The sequence below is a fragment of the Fistularia commersonii genome, chromosome 33, assembly GCF_037954325.1.
Source record: "Fistularia commersonii isolate RoL2024-O1a breed Wild chromosome 33, RoL_Fcom_v1.0, whole genome shotgun sequence".
In the NCBI taxonomy this organism is placed as follows: Eukaryota; Metazoa; Chordata; class Actinopteri; order Syngnathiformes; family Fistulariidae; genus Fistularia; species Fistularia commersonii.
The window spans coordinates 5,950,754-5,968,523 of record NC_141316.1 but is presented as its reverse complement, the minus strand read 5'-3'; the positions used below and the strand labels follow the sequence as shown (position 1 = coordinate 5,968,523).

Genomic DNA, 17,770 nt, shown 5'->3' with positions numbered 1-17,770 from the left:
GTCACAGAACTGACTTCTTGAGCGATGAGGACATAAGAGGATAGGGTTTACAAGCCGTTTTAGGCTTTACAGACTTAATTATTAAGGTTTGCTGATGAAACTAATGCTGGATTTCAAGTTTACAATCAAGGATATCTTCTGTATGTCTTCCAGTATGATGAGTGATGGTAGTGGAGTTGGCTCCTTGCCCACAGCAGCCCCTCCCTCTGGGATGAGAAAAAGCTGGCATGAGGACATCACGCAGGACCTTCGTAACCACTTGGTACACAAACTGTACGTATTGACAGTGGACTATACTTCTTGTATATATCTTGAATATATTGACATTATGTTTGTGACCCATTTACTAATTCCTGATTAGTAATTTTATAAGGATAGGGTCACTGTCAGTTTATTTTGTTCATCATTGTGGCCATTTGTTAGCAATGGTAATTGTTTATCAGGGTTGTGCGTAGCATTCAATGTCCTGGGTTCGATATTATCTTCCATGTCAGAGTTTTTTTTTTTTTTTTTATGTGGCCAAGATCTTTTTTTCAATAGAAGCTTCATTGTTGGATTCCAATATTTATAGACCTATTCAGTTTTTTTTTTTACAGTATATGTAAGGAAATGGAGAACCGTCCTACTACGTTTGAACCTGTGCATGATTTCTTTCCTGCTTCTTTACAGTGTTCAAGCCATCTTTCCAACTCCAGATCCTGCTGCCTTAAAGGATCGTAGGATGGAGAACTTAGTGGCGTATGCCCGAAAAGTTGAAGGAGATATGTATGAATCTGCAAACAGTAGAGTGAGTTTTTTTTTCCTTAATTTCCTGGATTATTCAGAAGACGACAGCTAAAGCGAACAGTTTTGTTGATCCCTTTTGCTCTGGCTGTCAAATCTATCCCTCATTTGATGTTATAAAAGCATAAAGCTCTTATCCTTTGCAAGACGTCCCTTAGAACACAGTGCAGGTGAATCAGCATTATTTTCTATTTAATAGAATTTATCAGCTACATAAATATCTTGACAGGGTGAGTGAGTCTAGTCCAGGGATTTTTGAGAGACATAAATGTAAGGTCACGAGATGATTTCAGGAATCATGTAACATGTAAAAATGATCATTTGTAATAATAAATATCAAGTAAGGGTAGCTCTGTGAGTGTAAGAAATTACCTTATTTACCAAGTATCTAGCAAAAATGTAAATTTTCTGTTAATTAGCAGTTATATTTAATTGTCCCTTTGGCTCATTTTTGAATTTCTTTTTTTCTCAACAAATATCACTAACAATGTGCAAAAAATCCCGAAGATGGAAATAATAAAAATAATTAATTGATCATCATGGTACCTGTGTAACAAAATGGGGGAAAAACGAGTAATGATAATTACAAATTCTTATTGTTGTTTAATAGCCAACAGACAATTGGAAGTTCTTTGGAACAACTGTTCCTTTCTTCTAATTTTACTCTTTTTGGCAGGCTGAGTATTATCACCTGCTAGCAGAGAAAATCTACAAAATCCAGAAAGAGTTGGAGGAGAAGAGGAGGACCAGACTTCAGAAGCAGGGCCTAGGTCTTGGGCCTGCTGGTATGGGCCAACCTCCATCTGGACTGCCTCCAAGTAAGTGCTGCTGTACACGTCACACATTTATGTAGATACCCACATCTATTAAGCCAGATTGTGTTATATTTTTATATTCTGAACATAGCTTTGAAATAGCATATAATGGTTGTAGGGGCAATGGTAATGTCTAAGGACCTGCTAAACTAATGACACACAATCCTTATCGAAAATGCTATGACAATACAAACACGGGTTACCATAAGCAAACCATGTATCTGTCACGATTCAGTACATTTATTTAACACTATTAGTTATTGTTGTTGCTTTTCTAATATTGTTACAGTTCCCCTGAGTAATGAACACACTTGCTTTTTGAACTGTTAATTTGGTAGTTTGTCTATTTACATTCAGCTAGTGACTGTTTGTCTCCGTCGTGTGTGTTTGTGTGTGTAGTTGTGTTTGTGTAAAATAGTCATTGTTTTGATTATAGCTTACACATCTATGGATAATAAAGTAAACACACACTTTTTTGTTTGTGGGATGCTTTGTGTGAACATCAGAATTATTAAAAATAATTTAGGAGGCTGAGAAAAACAGTACTGTTAAGTGTTTAAAGATTTGGCTCAACCATTTTCACAATTTGTATTTAAATTGCCATGTTTTTTAAGTGCGATTTTTGTCTTGATAAGTTCTACTTACCCCACATAAATGATATTGTCTTTATTGGTTCTAAAGCCAAAACTATATAGAAAAGGAGAATATATTACAATATTATTCTCTTCTCTGCTGCAACTTACTAAAAATTACTTCCAGAAGAACAAACACATTTCACCTTCTGTTTTCACTCAAGAACACATGTGCTTGCTTCAGCCTAATTGTCTCAATTTTTCTTTTAGATGGTCCCCTCCCTGACCCATCAATGGTGAGACCTACTGGGCCAAATCAAATGGTCAACAGAATGCAAGGCCCAGGTGAATAAACCCTTAATGTTATTACTTTCATAGTCAGATCACACATCAAACATTTTGTATCCACCTTAAGAGAAGGAACATTTTCCACTTTTTTCTTTTTCTTCTATTGTCTTGATCCTCACCGATGTATGTGTTCTTTCCATTCATTTTTTTGCCAGGTATGAATCAGTTTAATCAGATGGGGATGCAGTCTATGGGCCAGAGGTCCACACCTCCTCTTCCCATGGGAGCATCTGGCAATCAGGTTGGTTAAAAAAAAACAAAAAACTGTCAGCCATTAGGTTTCTACACACAGACATTTTTTAGTTTAGTTTAATTTTAACCTTTTCATGTTTTAAATTCTTGGAAATGTAATGAGTTGCTTCAAAGTTACTTTAAAATATTAAAAGGATATACTCTGGTTGAACTTTCACTTGAATAGCTTTGGCATTTTTATTGTGTGATTTGAAATAAAGTATTTGTTGATTGTAAAGACCAAGCAAGTCACATTAGTAGATGGTCAAACTATTTAAAACTAACTTAGCTTTACATACCAATTTGGATCTTTAGATGGGAATGGTTGGACCAAGGATGGGGCAGCCCAATGTCAACCAGATGCAGAACCAGTTTCTATCCCAGGGACAGTTCCCTGGCCCTGGACCCGGTGTTGGAACAACTCAGCCTGGAATGGTTCAAACTGGGTCACAGCCTGGAGCACTGACACAGGTAATATCACAGAGCTTCAGTGTCTCAGTTTTTAAGTTACCAGTTTATTCGTTGAATTTTTCCATGTAGATATGAAAGCTACATTTTTTTAACCTTTTGCATTTTTTCAGTCCTGTCCATACCTTTATCCTTTTTTCTATTCTCAGGCACAGATGGGCACTCCTCCCTCTCTTCCAGTTGCTAGTCCTCTTGCACAGCCAGGTTCGGCAAGTGGTCCTAGTGGAGTGTCGTCCGTGGGGCCCATGGGTCCCCAGAGTGTAGGAGGCCCCAACTCAGCTGTTGGAGTTCCTGCACCCTCCATGACTCCAACTAATACAAACCAACAACCCAACTCAATTCCTCATTTAGGAACCATGAGGGTTAGCTCACCCTCCCCTGCTCACAGCCGATCCCCTACACCTCACCAGACGCCCCCTAGACTAGCTGGATCTCAGACCCCTCAGCCACACACCCCTAATGCACCACAGTTGGCTCCACCACAAGCCCCCCAGCAGAACCAACTTGGACAGGGCCCTGGCTCTAACAAGCCCCTCCAGCAGCCACATATTGGAGCAGGTGGCGCCTCCACACCGTCTCACCCTGGACTGGGATCCGGCTCAACACCACACGGTGCTCAGCTGCCTCGCACTCCGGTCAGTGGTTTGGCAGTTCACTTGATGAATGTCGATAGTTTTTTTTTCATTTGACCATGTACCTCTATCAGTTGTTTGTCCAGTTATTGCCACCACTGAATCTCCTCACCTGTGCTCACAACTATTTCACAAGTTTTTACTCATATTTTGTATGTTGTTTCTTTTTTTTGTCTTTCTAGTTGTCGCAGAAGGGTTCATTCCCAGCTGACAGTCAGGCACTTACTCCAGCATCTGTCAGCAGCTTGGACACGTCCTCCCAGCAGCCTCAGTCAGACACTTCGACAGCCAACCTCGACCCAAAGATGGAGGTCAAGCAACCTGATGAGGAGGAGGAAAGCGATGCTGGTAGCTGCTCCAAAGGAGGGAAGCTCAGCAGCCTCAAAACTGAGGAAAAACCTGTGAAATCAGAGCTTAAGATTGAGGAATGTTCAGGAGAAGGAGGCAAAGGAGCTCCAATGGATACATCGACACCGTCAATGTCAGCCGTAAAGACCGAAGACAGAAAACCAGAAGTCACAAAGGACCCAAAAGAGGAAGAAGAGTCATCTGAGGCAGCACCGCTGCAGGCTCCAGCAAAAAAGAAGAGTATGAAAAACTGTAACTTCTGACTAATATGCGTATATATAAAACATCAATTCAGTTGCAGTGGTCCCATATCTTTATGGTGAAATCTAAGTTGTGACTTGTTAAAGTCAAACATTGATTTAACTCAGTTTTTAACTTTATTTTTTTCGAAATGTTTATATATTCATCATTCTCTTGTCATTGCTGTATTTCTTTTCAGTTTTCAAGCCAGAGGAGCTTCGCCAGGCCTTAATGCCAACGCTCGAGTCACTCTACAGGCAGGATCCAGAGTCTCTGCCCTTCAGGATGCCTGTTGACCCACAGCAACTGTGTATACCTGTATGTATACCTGCTTCGTCTTTCTCTTACAGAGGAGAAGGTTTTTAAGCTTTTGCCATGCCACTGTATGAACAATTTTTCCAACTTTCACCATGGAGAATAATAGTTCATAGCTCACTCTTTATGTTAGAACTTCAGCTCTGACCGCTGTTGCAGTTTGTTTTGCTTTGCCTGTGCATGTATTTGAATCAAAATATGCTCCTGTGATTTTACAGGACTACTTTGACATTGTAAAGAACCCCATGGACTTGTCTACCATCAAGAGAAAGCTGGACACAGGTACCTTCTGGTTACTGATAAATTTTTTTTCAATTTTAACTGAAACCTGACATGCTAAAGTGTGATTTGTTTTATCCTAGATTTTATTGCATATGCGTGATATATGTCACAATATGTCTACATATACAATAGATATACTCAGTGACTGAATGAGGAATTAAGCCCAATTATAATGGGATGTGATGCGGTTCATCACTATATTGGGAATTGAGTTGGAGGGAAGGATCAGGTATGTTTTAACTCAGGGGTTTGTTTAGAGAGAAAAAAAAACTGAAAAAAGGAAAGGAAGTCTTTTGGAAAAGGGTAACAAAGGTACATTGTATTGAAAAGTATTTGTATGTGAAATTTCAAGATTAATGAATCCAAGCTAGATGTGAGCCACATTTTTCTAGAGGCTATTCCACCCAAGTGCTAAATATTGAGTTACCTTAAGTCTGGGAAATATGCTCCTGTCATCATCTTATGCTTTGTTTGGTATTGCAGGTCAGTACCAGGATCCTTGGCAGTATGTGGATGACATCTGGCTAATGTTCAACAACGCCTGGCTGTACAACCGCAAAACATCTCGAGTCTACAAGTACTGCTCCAAACTGGCTGAGGTTTTTGAACAGGAGATTGACCCCGTCATGCAGAGCCTCGGCTATTGTTGTGGGAGAAAGGTAGGACATATTGCTAGATAACTGGTAATTTTCATTCTGATGTCATTGTATGTTTGTAAAGGGTGATCCGCTTCTAGGAAACAAGATTGAAGAAATGGTAGTTTTAAAAAAGATTGCAGATGTTTAATAGAAAAAATATTGATGGCCTTTGTTGGCTTATTGTTAGTCAGCACATTCAATTGGTAGTATTTAATATTTGTTGCATTTTTTGTACTCAAAAGTTAACAGTGCGAACGCCAAAAAGAAAGTTGTTATATAAGTTTCTTTGTTCTTGTGAGCAGGAACATTGTACTTTTTTGTCTACTGCAAGTCACTTACAGTGATAGTATATCCTCGCAGAAAAAAAATCAAGGTATGTAGAAATGGCAGTGAAGAAATTCTACATCAAAAATGTTGCTGAATAAGGTACATATTTATATTAGTTACTTGCATATGATTTTAGGAGAAATTAGGAGCCCGCACTCACATCTGAAAATGGAAGCTGTTGAGTGGGTTCACAGCTATATTTGGCTGTTGGGCACACAACTACCATATCATATGTCAGCTCATTAGACTCTGCTATATTTGGTTTTGCAGACAAATGACAAAACTGATTGGCCCTTATTTTCAGAGGCTGACTGAAGGTTTGACTTCTGAGAGTGAAACCTTTGCTTTAGGGTTCTATGACAACAGATTGCTGTCATTATGTGTGTCTCATTAAGTTCTATATTCTATTCCAAAGCACATTCTCTTTGAATTTGATGAAAATAACATATAATATAATAATATATTATAAAATATGCCACATGACCTAGTTTTGAATATTAAATAATAACTTTATCAAATTAAAGGAATTCACTGAAAGATAAAAAATACTGTCATATAGAAGGGGACCCAATAAGATGTATCTAAACAAAAATCTAAGCGCTTCAGCTCTTGCCAAATCATATATAGCAGGGTTCAAATGTACTCTATTGAAGGCAAGTGAATTGATGCTTAGTAATATGAAATGAAATAACCCTGTCCCCATATGTACAGGATATTCTTTGTGATTCTTAGCTGTCTTAGCTGTCAGATGTTATTTTTTCAATTAATTTAGAAACATCATTTTGTACACACAAAATCAAGTGTATATACATTGATACAAATAATTCTTAAAGTTCATTAATAGGTGGTGTGAGGAAAGCCATGTTCAAATTGCACACATTATTCATTTTTATAGACAAGTAAAACAACAAAAAACTAGAAGTCCTGACAGAAATTTCATCCCATGTAGTTAATGAACAAAGCTCAATATTTTTAGTAAGAAGAGCCTATTAACTCATTCCATTTATGTCTTTCTGCCTCCTTTCTTTCAGCTGGAGTTCTCTCCTCAGACACTGTGCTGCTATGGGAAGCAGCTGTGCACTATTCCCCGAGATGCTGCTTATTTCAGCTACCAGAACAGGTATGGAGAGGGGAAACACCACTGAAGGTGAAGGGAGGAATAGATGAATAGATTTATTAAAAGTCTAATAGTAAATACCTATTTGAAAGATGTAACTCACTGCATTTTGAAAAATACAGGTTAATAGCATTAGAAAATACCTGTATATACATTAAAATAAATGTTTATCTGTTTGATTTCTTCCCCCTTAAACGATTCTCCTCACATCAAGTTCCTGTTTTTTTTAATAATCCTTATGTTGTACCCAATGCACTGGCATTTTAACAGTCTGTCTTCTATTATCACATTCCCTAAGCTGTAAATAGTTTTACTTCTCAAATCTTTTGCAAAAAGGTAAATCGGGAGGGTGCGTGGCATATGTGTGCATAACATCCTTTCACTCCTATGACCACAACTTATATGCCACTTCTTGAAAGGAAAAGCTTATTGCAGTTTTTGCACCATATCCGTACAGTTTCCGCTTCAACTTTCCTTAGAGGAATGTGAAAAGACCGACTTTAAAATGAGCTGTTCAATTATGACCAGCTGAGCAGTTGTCTGTGCTTTCTTGTTCACATTTGTTCAGTGTCTGCATAATGTCCTGTGCTACCAGCTCTAGTTCCCTTCTCACGTTAAACTCCCGTTAATTCTGCTTCTGCGGCTATTAGTTGTGATGGTTATTGTTTTTGGTCATCCTCTCATGTCCAAATTGCTAATCTGTGCTTTGCCTTGGCTCTCTGCTGTGTGTTGTCCTGTATGTTTGTCTTGTCGTGTTCCTGGTCCATGACATCTCTGTCCTCCCCTCCAATGGCTGTGATATACCCATTGGCTTGTATTTGCCTTGCCCAACCCCCACCCCACCCCCCATCAAAATCAAAATTAAAAAAACAAAACAAAACAAAACATGGCTGTTGCGATGGCGGCCTCCTGCTCTCCTGTGCTCCTACTTCCTCCTTGCCCTGCTTGTGGCCTTGCCCATGTGACTGCCCTCCCGCACGCTGTCTGTCATTGACTGTGCTGTGTGGGAATGGTGTAGTTCACCAAAATTTGGGCTTCTTGCTGACAGGTACCACTTCTGCGAGAAATGTTTCAACGAGATCCAGGGAGAGACGGTTTCCCTGGGTGATGACCCCACCCAGCCACAGACGTAAGTGTCCCTGCATTCAGCAGATTAACTGCACAATTCTTCAGTGAAATTTTGATATTTTTCCCTTTTATTAAATGTAATAATTTCCTCTTCTTCTATTTCCTGAACTTCCTTTTCCACCTTAAATAATTGGATATTTTTTTAGATTTGTGTAATAGAAATGTCAATCATATGCAGCCCCCAACTTCCACATAATCTAATTTTTGACTGCTCATGCTAATAGACAAGTGAATTCAGTCAAGTGATCTAATTTACTTATTCCTGTAAATCATGTTTACAAACCCTTTTTTCTACAGAACTGTAAATTTCAAATTCAACATCTTTCTAATATATTTTATAATGGTTTGATTATAATCATATGAATACCTGTCTGTTATTCAACTGACCTATCCAACTTATTGGATGTTAGTCCTTGTTTTCTGTAAAGGGGGGCTAGCAGCCTGACCCAGACTATTAACAAAGAACATTACTCCTTTTAGTTCCTCTCTCCTGAGACCACACATTAGACCAAACTAAGGATTTTATGACCCTGTGGTAGTTCTCAGTATTATTTTGAATCACCTAAAATACTTTTGCCAGGTTTTTCCTCAACTACTGCCTGGTGGTTTGTAATTATGCCGAGTTTAATTTGGCAAATGGATGTAAAACTGAACTTGTGTTCATATCTTCACACCACATTTTTCACCGCTAATTATAGATCCATCAACAAAGATCAGTTTGAGAAGAAGAAGAATGACACACTGGACCCTGAACTGTAAGTGTACTATTTTCAAATATCATCTTGGTTTTGTAAAAACACCAAAACAGATTTCTTTCATTGGAGAAAAAAAGAAAAGGAATAAGTGTCTTTCTCTTTGATTGAAGGCTTGTTGAATGTATGGACTGCGGGCGCAGGATGCACCAGATTTGTGTCCTACACAATGAAACAATCTGGCCATCAGGGTTAGTAGTTACTATATTTATTTTTTGAGCATTGTCACCCTTTATTTTACCTCACTAAATAATTTTCTTCAATTTGCTTTCTGCACTTCAGTTTTGTATGTGATGGCTGCCTAAAGAAGACCAATAAGACAAGAAAAGAGAACAAGTACTCTGCTAAAAGTAAGTGACACTGTCAGGTGATTTCCTGTTTTTTTCTGTTTATTACAAAACATATGAACTGCTTTTTACTTTTCCTGACTGAAATTGAGACATTTCTGTTGGTCTTGACAGGAGGTAAAACTAAAGATGTAATTATAACATTTGTGTGCCTCCCTTTTCTCCTACAGGGTTGCCGCAAACTAAGTTGGGTTGTTTCTTGGAGACGAGGGTGAATGACTTCCTGAAACGCCAGAGCCATCCAGAATCTGGAGAGGTCTTCATTCGTGTGGTGCATGTCTCGGACAAGGTGGTGGAGGTTAAACCAGGCATGAAGTCCAGGTATGGGGTTTCTAGGGTTCAGACTAAAAGTGAATAGATTTTTCATGTCCTTCTCTAGCCTGACTAAAAAGACTGGCTTCATTATCAGAAATTCATATTTAGACTCTTGACTGTTGAAGATTGTTTCCTAGCTCAACACAAATATGTTTTCTATCAAAAAGAATTGTTTTAGCGCTAAACTAAAGATCTCTATGGATGTTTTTTTTTTTCTCTTTTATAGTCTGTATGTTGACTTTTATGTTTTCATCTCTAGATTTGTTGACAGTGGAGAGATGTCAGAGTCCTTTCCATATAGGACAAAGGCCCTTTTTGCATTTGAAGACATTGACGGTGCGGACGTGTGTTTCTTTGGAATGCATGTTCAAGAGTATGGATCTGACTGCCCTCAACCTAACCAGAGGTATGGACTTGTTATAAAACAAAAATGCTGTATTCGTCTCTCCATGAAAATGACACTTCAAGTGTTACTTGCATTAAATTGACCTCCCTCATCCACTCAGGCGAGTTTACATCTCATACCTGGACAGTGTGCACTTTTTCCGGCCTCGCTGCCTTAGAACAGCAGTTTACCATGAAATCCTAATTGGCTACTTGGAGTATGTCAAGAAATTGGGGTAAGCATATATAAAGGGATGAATATATTGCATGCTAACAGAGTATCAACTGTGTTGTCCCATTAACTTGATTTTTTTTTTTTTTTTTTAATAAAAATTTCTAAAGTCATCATTTGATACATCCAAAGACAACTGTAATTTTTCATGTTTTTCAGCATTGTATGTTTACAGTGTATTATCTCACATTTGTTCTCAGCTATACAACTGGTCACATCTGGGCCTGCCCTCCCAGTGAAGGGGACGACTACATCTTCCACTGTCACCCTGCAGATCAGAAGATTCCAAAGCCCAAACGCCTCCAGGAGTGGTACAAGAAGATGTTAGACAAAGCAGTGGCAGAACGAATTGTGCATGACTACAAGGTAGTGAAGAAGCATTTCGTTTGACTGTCACTTAAGATTTGTGTTACAAATCAAAGGGAAAACCATATCAAGTGTCTTAAGAATTGTGGACCAACATTTGAACTCTATGGGAGTGATGATACAGCTCCTATTTGTGAGTGCATTGAATGATACCTATGCAAAATGCTTACTAAACTGTGAATTTCCCCCAAAGGACATCTTCAAGCAGGCAACAGAGGATCGTTTGACCAGTGCAAAGGAGTTGCCTTACTTTGAGGGGGACTTCTGGCCTAATGTCCTGGAGGAGAGTATCAAAGAGTTAGAGCAGGAGGAAGAAGAGCGAAAGAGGGAAGAAAACAGCACTTCGAATGAGAGCATTGATGTAAGTGAAAAAAGTCAGTTTGTTAAACATGACCATTTCGATAGGAGACAACTCAGCTATGCTTTTTTTTAACACAGGACACAAAAGGTGACAGTAAAAATGCAAAGAAGAAAAACAACAAGAAGACGAGTAAGAACAAGAGCAGCCTTAGCCGAGCCAATAAGAAGAAGCCAGGAATGCCCAATGTTTCCAACGACCTTTCACAGAAGCTCTATGCTACAATGGAAAAACACAAAGAGGTACCAAAAAATGATCAGCGCAAAACATAATCACTTTTCTAAACGTCTGTGTATTGTTTAATATTAACTTTGAGTAGATTTGAATAACTTTGTAAGTAAATACTTCTGTATAGAAAATGAAGCAGAAATAATAGCTTAACACCACTCTTCGCTTGCAGTCGACTGAACTACACGTGATGCTCTCCTTTATTTCCAGGTTTTCTTTGTAATCCGGCTGATTGCAGGCCCCATGGCAAATGCATTACCCCCTATTGTAGACCCCGATCCTCTGATGGCATGTGACCTCATGGATGGCCGTGATGCTTTCTTGACTTTGGCACGGGATAAACACCTTGAGTTCAGCTCCCTGAGGAGGTCCAAGTGGAGCTCCATGTGTATGCTGGTCGAGTTGCATAACCAAAGCCAAGACCGTTTTGTCTACACATGCAATCTTTGTAAACATCATGTGGAGACCCGCTTTCACTGTACCGTCTGTGAGGTGAGTTGAGGAACACTTCTTTTCAAGGTTTATCTTAATGCAGGTTTGGAAGAATTCTTATCTTTCTGAATAACTTACTCCATATCGAATGATAATGTCTAACCATTCATGTCTTTCCTCACAGGACTATGATCTCTGCATCACATGTTATCACACTAAGGGCCATGAGCACAAGATGGAGAAGTTAGGCCTTGGTTTGGATGATGAGAGCAGCAACCAGGCTGCTGCTACCACTCAGAGTCCTGGGGACTCTCGCCGTCTCAGTATCCAACGCTGCATTCAGTCCTTGGTCCACGCGTGCCAGTGTCGAAACGCAAACTGCTCTCTTCCGTCCTGCCAGAAGATGAAGCGTGTCGTTCAGCATACGAAGGGCTGCAAGAGGAAAACAAATGGCGGATGCCCCATCTGCAAGCAGCTTATTGCTTTGTGTTGCTACCATGCTAAGCACTGTCAGGAGAACAAGTGCCCTGTTCCATTCTGCCTGAACATAAAGCAGAAGCTCCGGCAGCAGCAGCTGCAGCACAGGCTGCAGCAAGCCCAGATGCTGAGAAGGAGAATGGCTAGCATGCAAAGAGTGGGTAAGCCGGCCCCTGGAGGAGCTCCTGGGGGCAATGGCCTTCCCTCCCCAGGAGCCAACAATGGTGCAACTGGTCCTGGAACACCAACATCTGTGGGCACACAGCCAACGACCCCACAAACACCCACTCATGGGAACATGCCTGCACTTCCTCAACAGCAGGGGGTTGGGATGGGAGGAATGGGACCTCAAGGGCAGCAACAGCAAGTTCAGCAGCAGAGTGGCACCATGCCTCCTCAGCATCACCCCCATCACCAGTTTCCGCCAATGGGTGGAGGTGGTGGACCGGTAATGATGAACTCTCCGCAGCAACAGATTGTGCCTCAGCTCCAGCAACAACAGCCTCCCAATGTCCCACAACTGCAGCAGCAGCAACATCCTGGGGGGTTGCCTCCATATAACCCTAGACCACCAGGCGCCTCCCCCATCCACCAGTCCATGGGCAAACCCGGACTTCGGCCGGCCACCCCACCTCAGCAGCAACAACCGAACCAGGGCCAAGGGTCAATGTCTGCACCCGGCCAGCAGCAAGGTCCCCCTCCGGCTGCTGTGGAAACAGCCCTAAAAATCCAACGCCTGGCAGAGTCTCAGAGACAGATGGCTCAGGTCCAGGCCCAAGCCCAGATTCGAGGCTTGGGGCAAGTGGCCATAATACCCCCACATCCCCATCACCAAAATGCCCAGGCGCAGATGAACATGCCCCATATTGGAGCCCAGGGGATGCCTGCTCAGGCTCAGGGAGTTGTAGGCAGGACTATGTTAGACCCCCAGCAACAGGGATTGCTAGCAGGTATGCAGCAAGGTGGGCCTCAGCCTCAGCTACCACCTCAAGTCCAGCAGCATCTCCAGCAAGCAGGCAGTGGACAACTCCAGCCACCAAACCAGCAGTGGGGTGCCGGGGGACCGTCCATGAACCCACAGCAAAGGGCTGGGATGATGGGTCACATGGCCGCACAGCAGCAGTCAGCAGTTGCCCAGCAACAGCAGTCGCAAATTAGCCAGCAACAACCACAACCAGGAAACCGTGGGTTAATGCAAGTTTTGGCTGGAGCAACAGGGGCTCCTAATTCTATTGCAGGTGGAGGAGGCGCAGGGAACCATCCGCAGGCAGCACTACAGGATCTCCTGCGGACACTGCGGTCCCCTAGCTCGCCCCTTCAGCAGCAACAAGTCCTTAACATTCTTCGATCTAACCCAACCCTAATGGCCGCCTTCATCAGGCAGAGAGCAGCCAGGTATCAGGGCGGTCAGAGCGGTAATTGTGCCCCCGGAGGGCCCCCACAAGGGCCTGGAAGTGTTAGGTTCCAGGGTTCTGCTGGAGGGATGCCTGGTGTTGGAGGGCCTGGGAATAACCCAGTGGCCACCATGGACGGACAGCAGCAGGTTAGTATGAACCAGGCAGGTCAACCAGGTTTGAACATGCCTCAGGGTGGTGCAGGTGGAGGCAATATGCCCACTGTGGCTCAGCTGCAGCAGTTACAGCAGCAACAGCAGCGTCCCATGTTGCCTGGGAGTCTACAGCAGCAGCAGATGGCAGCACTACAGCAACAGCAAGGAGCAATGCAACCAGGGCAACAAAACAACATGCCCAATATGACTCCTCAGCTAAGAGATCTGTTCATGAGAAGACAGCTGCAGCAGCTGCAGCAACAGCAACAGCAGCAGCAGCAACAACAGCAGCAGATGGGAAATCACGGGCAATTCCAGCAGCCTCAAGGAATTCAGCAGCAGCAGGGCCAGCAAGGTTTCATGCAGGCTGGTCCAGGACAGCCAGGGCTACCCCCATCTTCACAAGCCCAACCTGGGAATGGAGGCATAGGGGGTCCTCCACAGCAGCAAGGCGGGCCACAGGGTGGGCCAGGACATCTGGGCCAACAGCAAGGCTATCCAGGTACCATGTCTCAAGTCCCTGCGGGCCACCCGCAGAGACTGCATCAGATACAGCAGATGCAGCAGCAGAATTCTATGGCTGGGCTTCAAGGCCAAGACGGAGGGCCGGGCGGAGGCACCGGTGGACCACCCCTCCAGGCCGGTCAGGTCGGATCAGGGCAAGGGCAACAGCAGCCGGGTGGAGTTGGAGGGGGCGGTGGGCCCCCTCTGCCTCAGACATCCCAAGGAATGCTCCACCAGAACATCCACCAGAGGCTGCTGCAGCAGCAGCACCTCGGCGGAGGCTCTCCAGCCCAGCACAGCAGTCCCATGAGTCCCCAGCAGCAGATGGCACAGTCACCCCACCTCCAAGGACAGGCGGGCCTCGGTCCCGCCGGATCGCTGAGCAGTCAGGTCAGATCTCCTCAGCCCTCCCCGAGACCACAGTCTCAGCCACCACACTCTAGCCCATCCCCACGCATGCAGCCTTCCTCCCAGCCTCAGTCCCAGCCCCAGCCCTCGCCTCATCGTATCTCCCCGCAGACCCAGACTGGCTCCCCCCACCCAGGCCACATAGGCCAACATCACCCCAGCATGGCACCACCTCAGCCTCCGCAACCTCAGCAGCCAGCATTGTCCCAACAGCAGTCCGGTAATTCTGTAGATCCTAGTCAGTTTAGCTCAGATCAGAACTCCATCATGTCTCAGCTGAGCGGGATGGCGGGAATGCACGGTGGACAAGGGGGGCAGCCGGACATGTTGGGCGGTAACAACAACAGCAACAATAACCAGGAGCTGACAACGAACATTAACCACAACAGTCTGAAGCTCCTGTAGCCTCGACTCCTACCATCTTTCTGTCTCCATTCTCTGATCAGTTGCCCCAAGTGACAAACTGCCATGAAAGGAGAGTCTGGAATTAGTATTGGGGTTTTAGAAGTTTTTATTTTTTATTTAAATATTTTTGTGATGTATAAATAAGAACTGAAGCTTCCTTCCTATGGGAGATGCAACATAAATCCTAGAAGTCAATTAATGAATAAATTAAATGAATGGTAAGTTATTGCTGTTAATATATATATATATATATATATATATATATATATATATATATATATATATATATGTATATGTATACATATTTTTGCCAATTGTGTACAAAAGGTTTCAGGTTGAAGATATTTCTTCCTTAGTCTATGACACAATATTTTTGGGGACTGAGAATTTTTTGCCTTTTTATGAATATTTTTAAGATTTTAAATGTGGCTAATATTAAAGTGAGTTGACACAATGTACCTTTTTTATGTTTTGTTTTCCTCCTCAAATACCCATGATTGTATCTATTTTGCAGAGTATATTTTATTTCTGATTTTTTTTTTTGTTTATTGTTTTTTTTTTTTTGTTTTCTTTTTCCCTTTCCATCAGTGGATCATATAAAAAGCATTGACAAGCGTTTGATTGCAGTCTCCTGGACACTTTTCACCATAATCATTGTACTTTGACTGCAGAAATTGATTTCTATTTTCCTGGGGGAGGGTGGGCTATTGGAACTGGACAGTGTTAAACTGTCGATTAACATTATGTAGGTTTGCCCCCCACCAATAATGAACAGATGAGGCCACCCTTCATCCTAGTCCCCCACTTCCCCAGATTCACAAAGATAAATTGAGCTGTGTGTTGATGCCTGATGGGAGGCATGTTGTGCCTCTGTTTCCAGGTGGCCAACATTGTGTGCGTGTGTGCGCGTGCGTGCGTGCGTGCGTGTGTGTACATATATTGCAACTGTGTTTTTGAACTGTGACACAGCGAAAAAGGTTGTTGAAGTTGTCGGTTTTTTGGGCTGCAGAGGTTTTAGAAGGTCTCCACCTTAACCCCTCCCATCCCCACCCCCACGACTGCCTCTCAGCCACAAGGTTTTATTCAATGTTAGTACTGTACAAAGTAAGAAATGGTGGACTTAGATACTGTATTTTGTAACAAAAGTGAACAATGTAAAGAAAAAAAAAAACTGTACATACTTTAAACCCTTCTACAACCCTAAAATGCAGAGATAATTATTTTCTGCTGCTCGTTTCTCCTCATGTTTGATTGGACATTTGCTGTATCTGTACAAAAAAAAAAAACACAAAACAAAACAAAACAAAAAAACATCCAAGTACTCCTGAGCTACTGTACAGTATTGAAGTTTTTCTAAAAGGTACAGTGTAAGGTGTAGTCAAGCACCAATGCGCCTTTTTTCTGTGTATTTTTGAGCAGAGTTTTCCGGGGAGGGGAGGGGTGACGGCGACGCGGCACACCTGAACAATCTGAAAATATCAATGTGAACGCTGCAATGCAAGCAGACAGGGGCTGATCACAGGTGTGACCCCAACAATTTCAAATCTGGTTATTTAGCTTTTTACGGAGAGTACTGAAGACACAACATTCACTCGCTCACTATTTTTCTCAAAAGGTCGGGCTTGTTGGGACGGGGGGAGGGGGATGCATCAGAACCAGGTGGCAATATATCTTGAGACTTATTTTATAAGAAAAACATGGAAAAAACTGTCTTTTATATATAGATATATTATTTAATTTTATTTTTTGGAAATAAAACTTGAAGCTACAGGAATTATTAGATAAACATGTTTTGTTTTGTATTAAAGATATTATGGTGATGCAAAAAGACACTGCAGACAGTCATGGATTCGCCCCGGGGAGGCCGTGGAGTTTATTCTGCCACGGATTTTGAAGAAATGTTTCATGTACATGAATATAGATGTAAACATAATGAGTCACTGTACAAACTGATGGCAACTGAACAAATAAATTTGTTTTTATCTTTCATTTCTTCTCCTTAAAAGAGACTGGAAATAAGACTATTTAAATATTTGTTAAGTATTCAGATAAATCTTTGACCACTTTCTTTTTTGTTCCTCTTGTTAACAATTTTTGGTGCTTGCTGAGAGAAAGCAAAAATAACTGTTGCTCAGTTTTCATTAGTTTCTTTTTTTAATTTATTTTGGTGGTCTTGATTGTTTTTTGCCAATAAATTAATTGTACAATAAAGTATGTTTGTACCATTGGAAAAATACTTGGTTGTTACTCTTTATTTGGCATATAAGGAAAGGTGTTCAGATGTGCGAGAAAATAATTCTCACACCGATTAAATGCAAGTAATGTTTTGAGCAAAGCTGAAGTTGTTTCCGGGGCCCACAGAGCTTCGAAGAGGTGAAAGTACTTTAGCGTATTATGTACAAACAAGGTAACCCGGAAAAAAGAGCTCCCTAAATTTTCCTTAAAATACATAAATGCTGAGAATAACAACAAAATGGCATAAATCAGGAGAAACCAAATATGACATTGTAAAACTGCCTATAAATAATTTTGAGAAAAATGACAATAATAATAATAATAATGATAATAATAACAATAACACTTTCTTCTAAAACTGCGCCTCTGGTGTAAAACAACCTGGACCACCTGAACTACCCTGCTGAATTATGCTTACTATACCTTCAAAACAATTGTGAAAACAGCTGAATAATAACAAAACGCGCCATCTTGGGTTGCAGTTCCAGCCGTGGCCACTGGAGGGCCCAATGAGTGAATACCAGGCATGGGGAG

At 41.8% G+C, this 17,770-nt stretch overlaps 1 protein-coding gene across 4 annotated transcripts in view; it reads left to right on the top strand.

Annotated features, from left to right (window-relative positions):
- Nucleotides 1–17,237, top strand: part of ep300a (EP300 lysine acetyltransferase a) — a 28,704-nt gene extending 11,467 nt beyond the window's left edge. For 2 of the 4 annotated variants that reach the window (XM_086141094.1, XM_086141093.1), the window contains exons 8-31: nt 154–273; nt 670–787; nt 1,460–1,601; nt 2,441–2,515; nt 2,674–2,759; nt 3,065–3,220; nt 3,367–3,852; nt 4,032–4,437; nt 4,637–4,755; nt 4,971–5,034; nt 5,518–5,693; nt 7,031–7,119; nt 8,165–8,245; nt 8,943–8,999; nt 9,110–9,187; nt 9,279–9,346; nt 9,514–9,664; nt 9,918–10,064; nt 10,165–10,278; nt 10,475–10,640; nt 10,834–11,001; nt 11,079–11,240; nt 11,437–11,718; nt 11,843–17,237. In XM_086141094.1, coding sequence (XP_085997220.1) covers nt 154–273; nt 670–787; nt 1,460–1,601; nt 2,441–2,515; nt 2,674–2,759; nt 3,065–3,220; nt 3,367–3,852; nt 4,032–4,437; nt 4,637–4,755; nt 4,971–5,034; nt 5,518–5,693; nt 7,031–7,119; nt 8,165–8,245; nt 8,943–8,999; nt 9,110–9,187; nt 9,279–9,346; nt 9,514–9,664; nt 9,918–10,064; nt 10,165–10,278; nt 10,475–10,640; nt 10,834–11,001; nt 11,079–11,240; nt 11,437–11,718; nt 11,843–15,001 — 6,670 coding nt within the window. In that variant the 3' untranslated portion in view covers nt 15,002–17,237. Of the gene's footprint in view, nt 1–153; nt 274–669; nt 788–1,459; nt 1,602–2,440; nt 2,516–2,673; nt 2,760–3,064; nt 3,221–3,366; nt 3,853–4,031; nt 4,438–4,636; nt 4,756–4,970; nt 5,035–5,517; nt 5,694–7,030; nt 7,120–8,134; nt 8,246–8,942; nt 9,000–9,109; nt 9,188–9,278; nt 9,347–9,513; nt 9,665–9,917; nt 10,065–10,164; nt 10,279–10,474; nt 10,641–10,833; nt 11,002–11,078; nt 11,241–11,436; nt 11,719–11,842 lie in introns of all 4 variants that reach the window. The other 2 variants (XM_086141092.1, XM_086141090.1) reach the window with 1 other exon arrangement.
- Nucleotides 17,238–17,770: the final 533 nt, after the last annotated feature.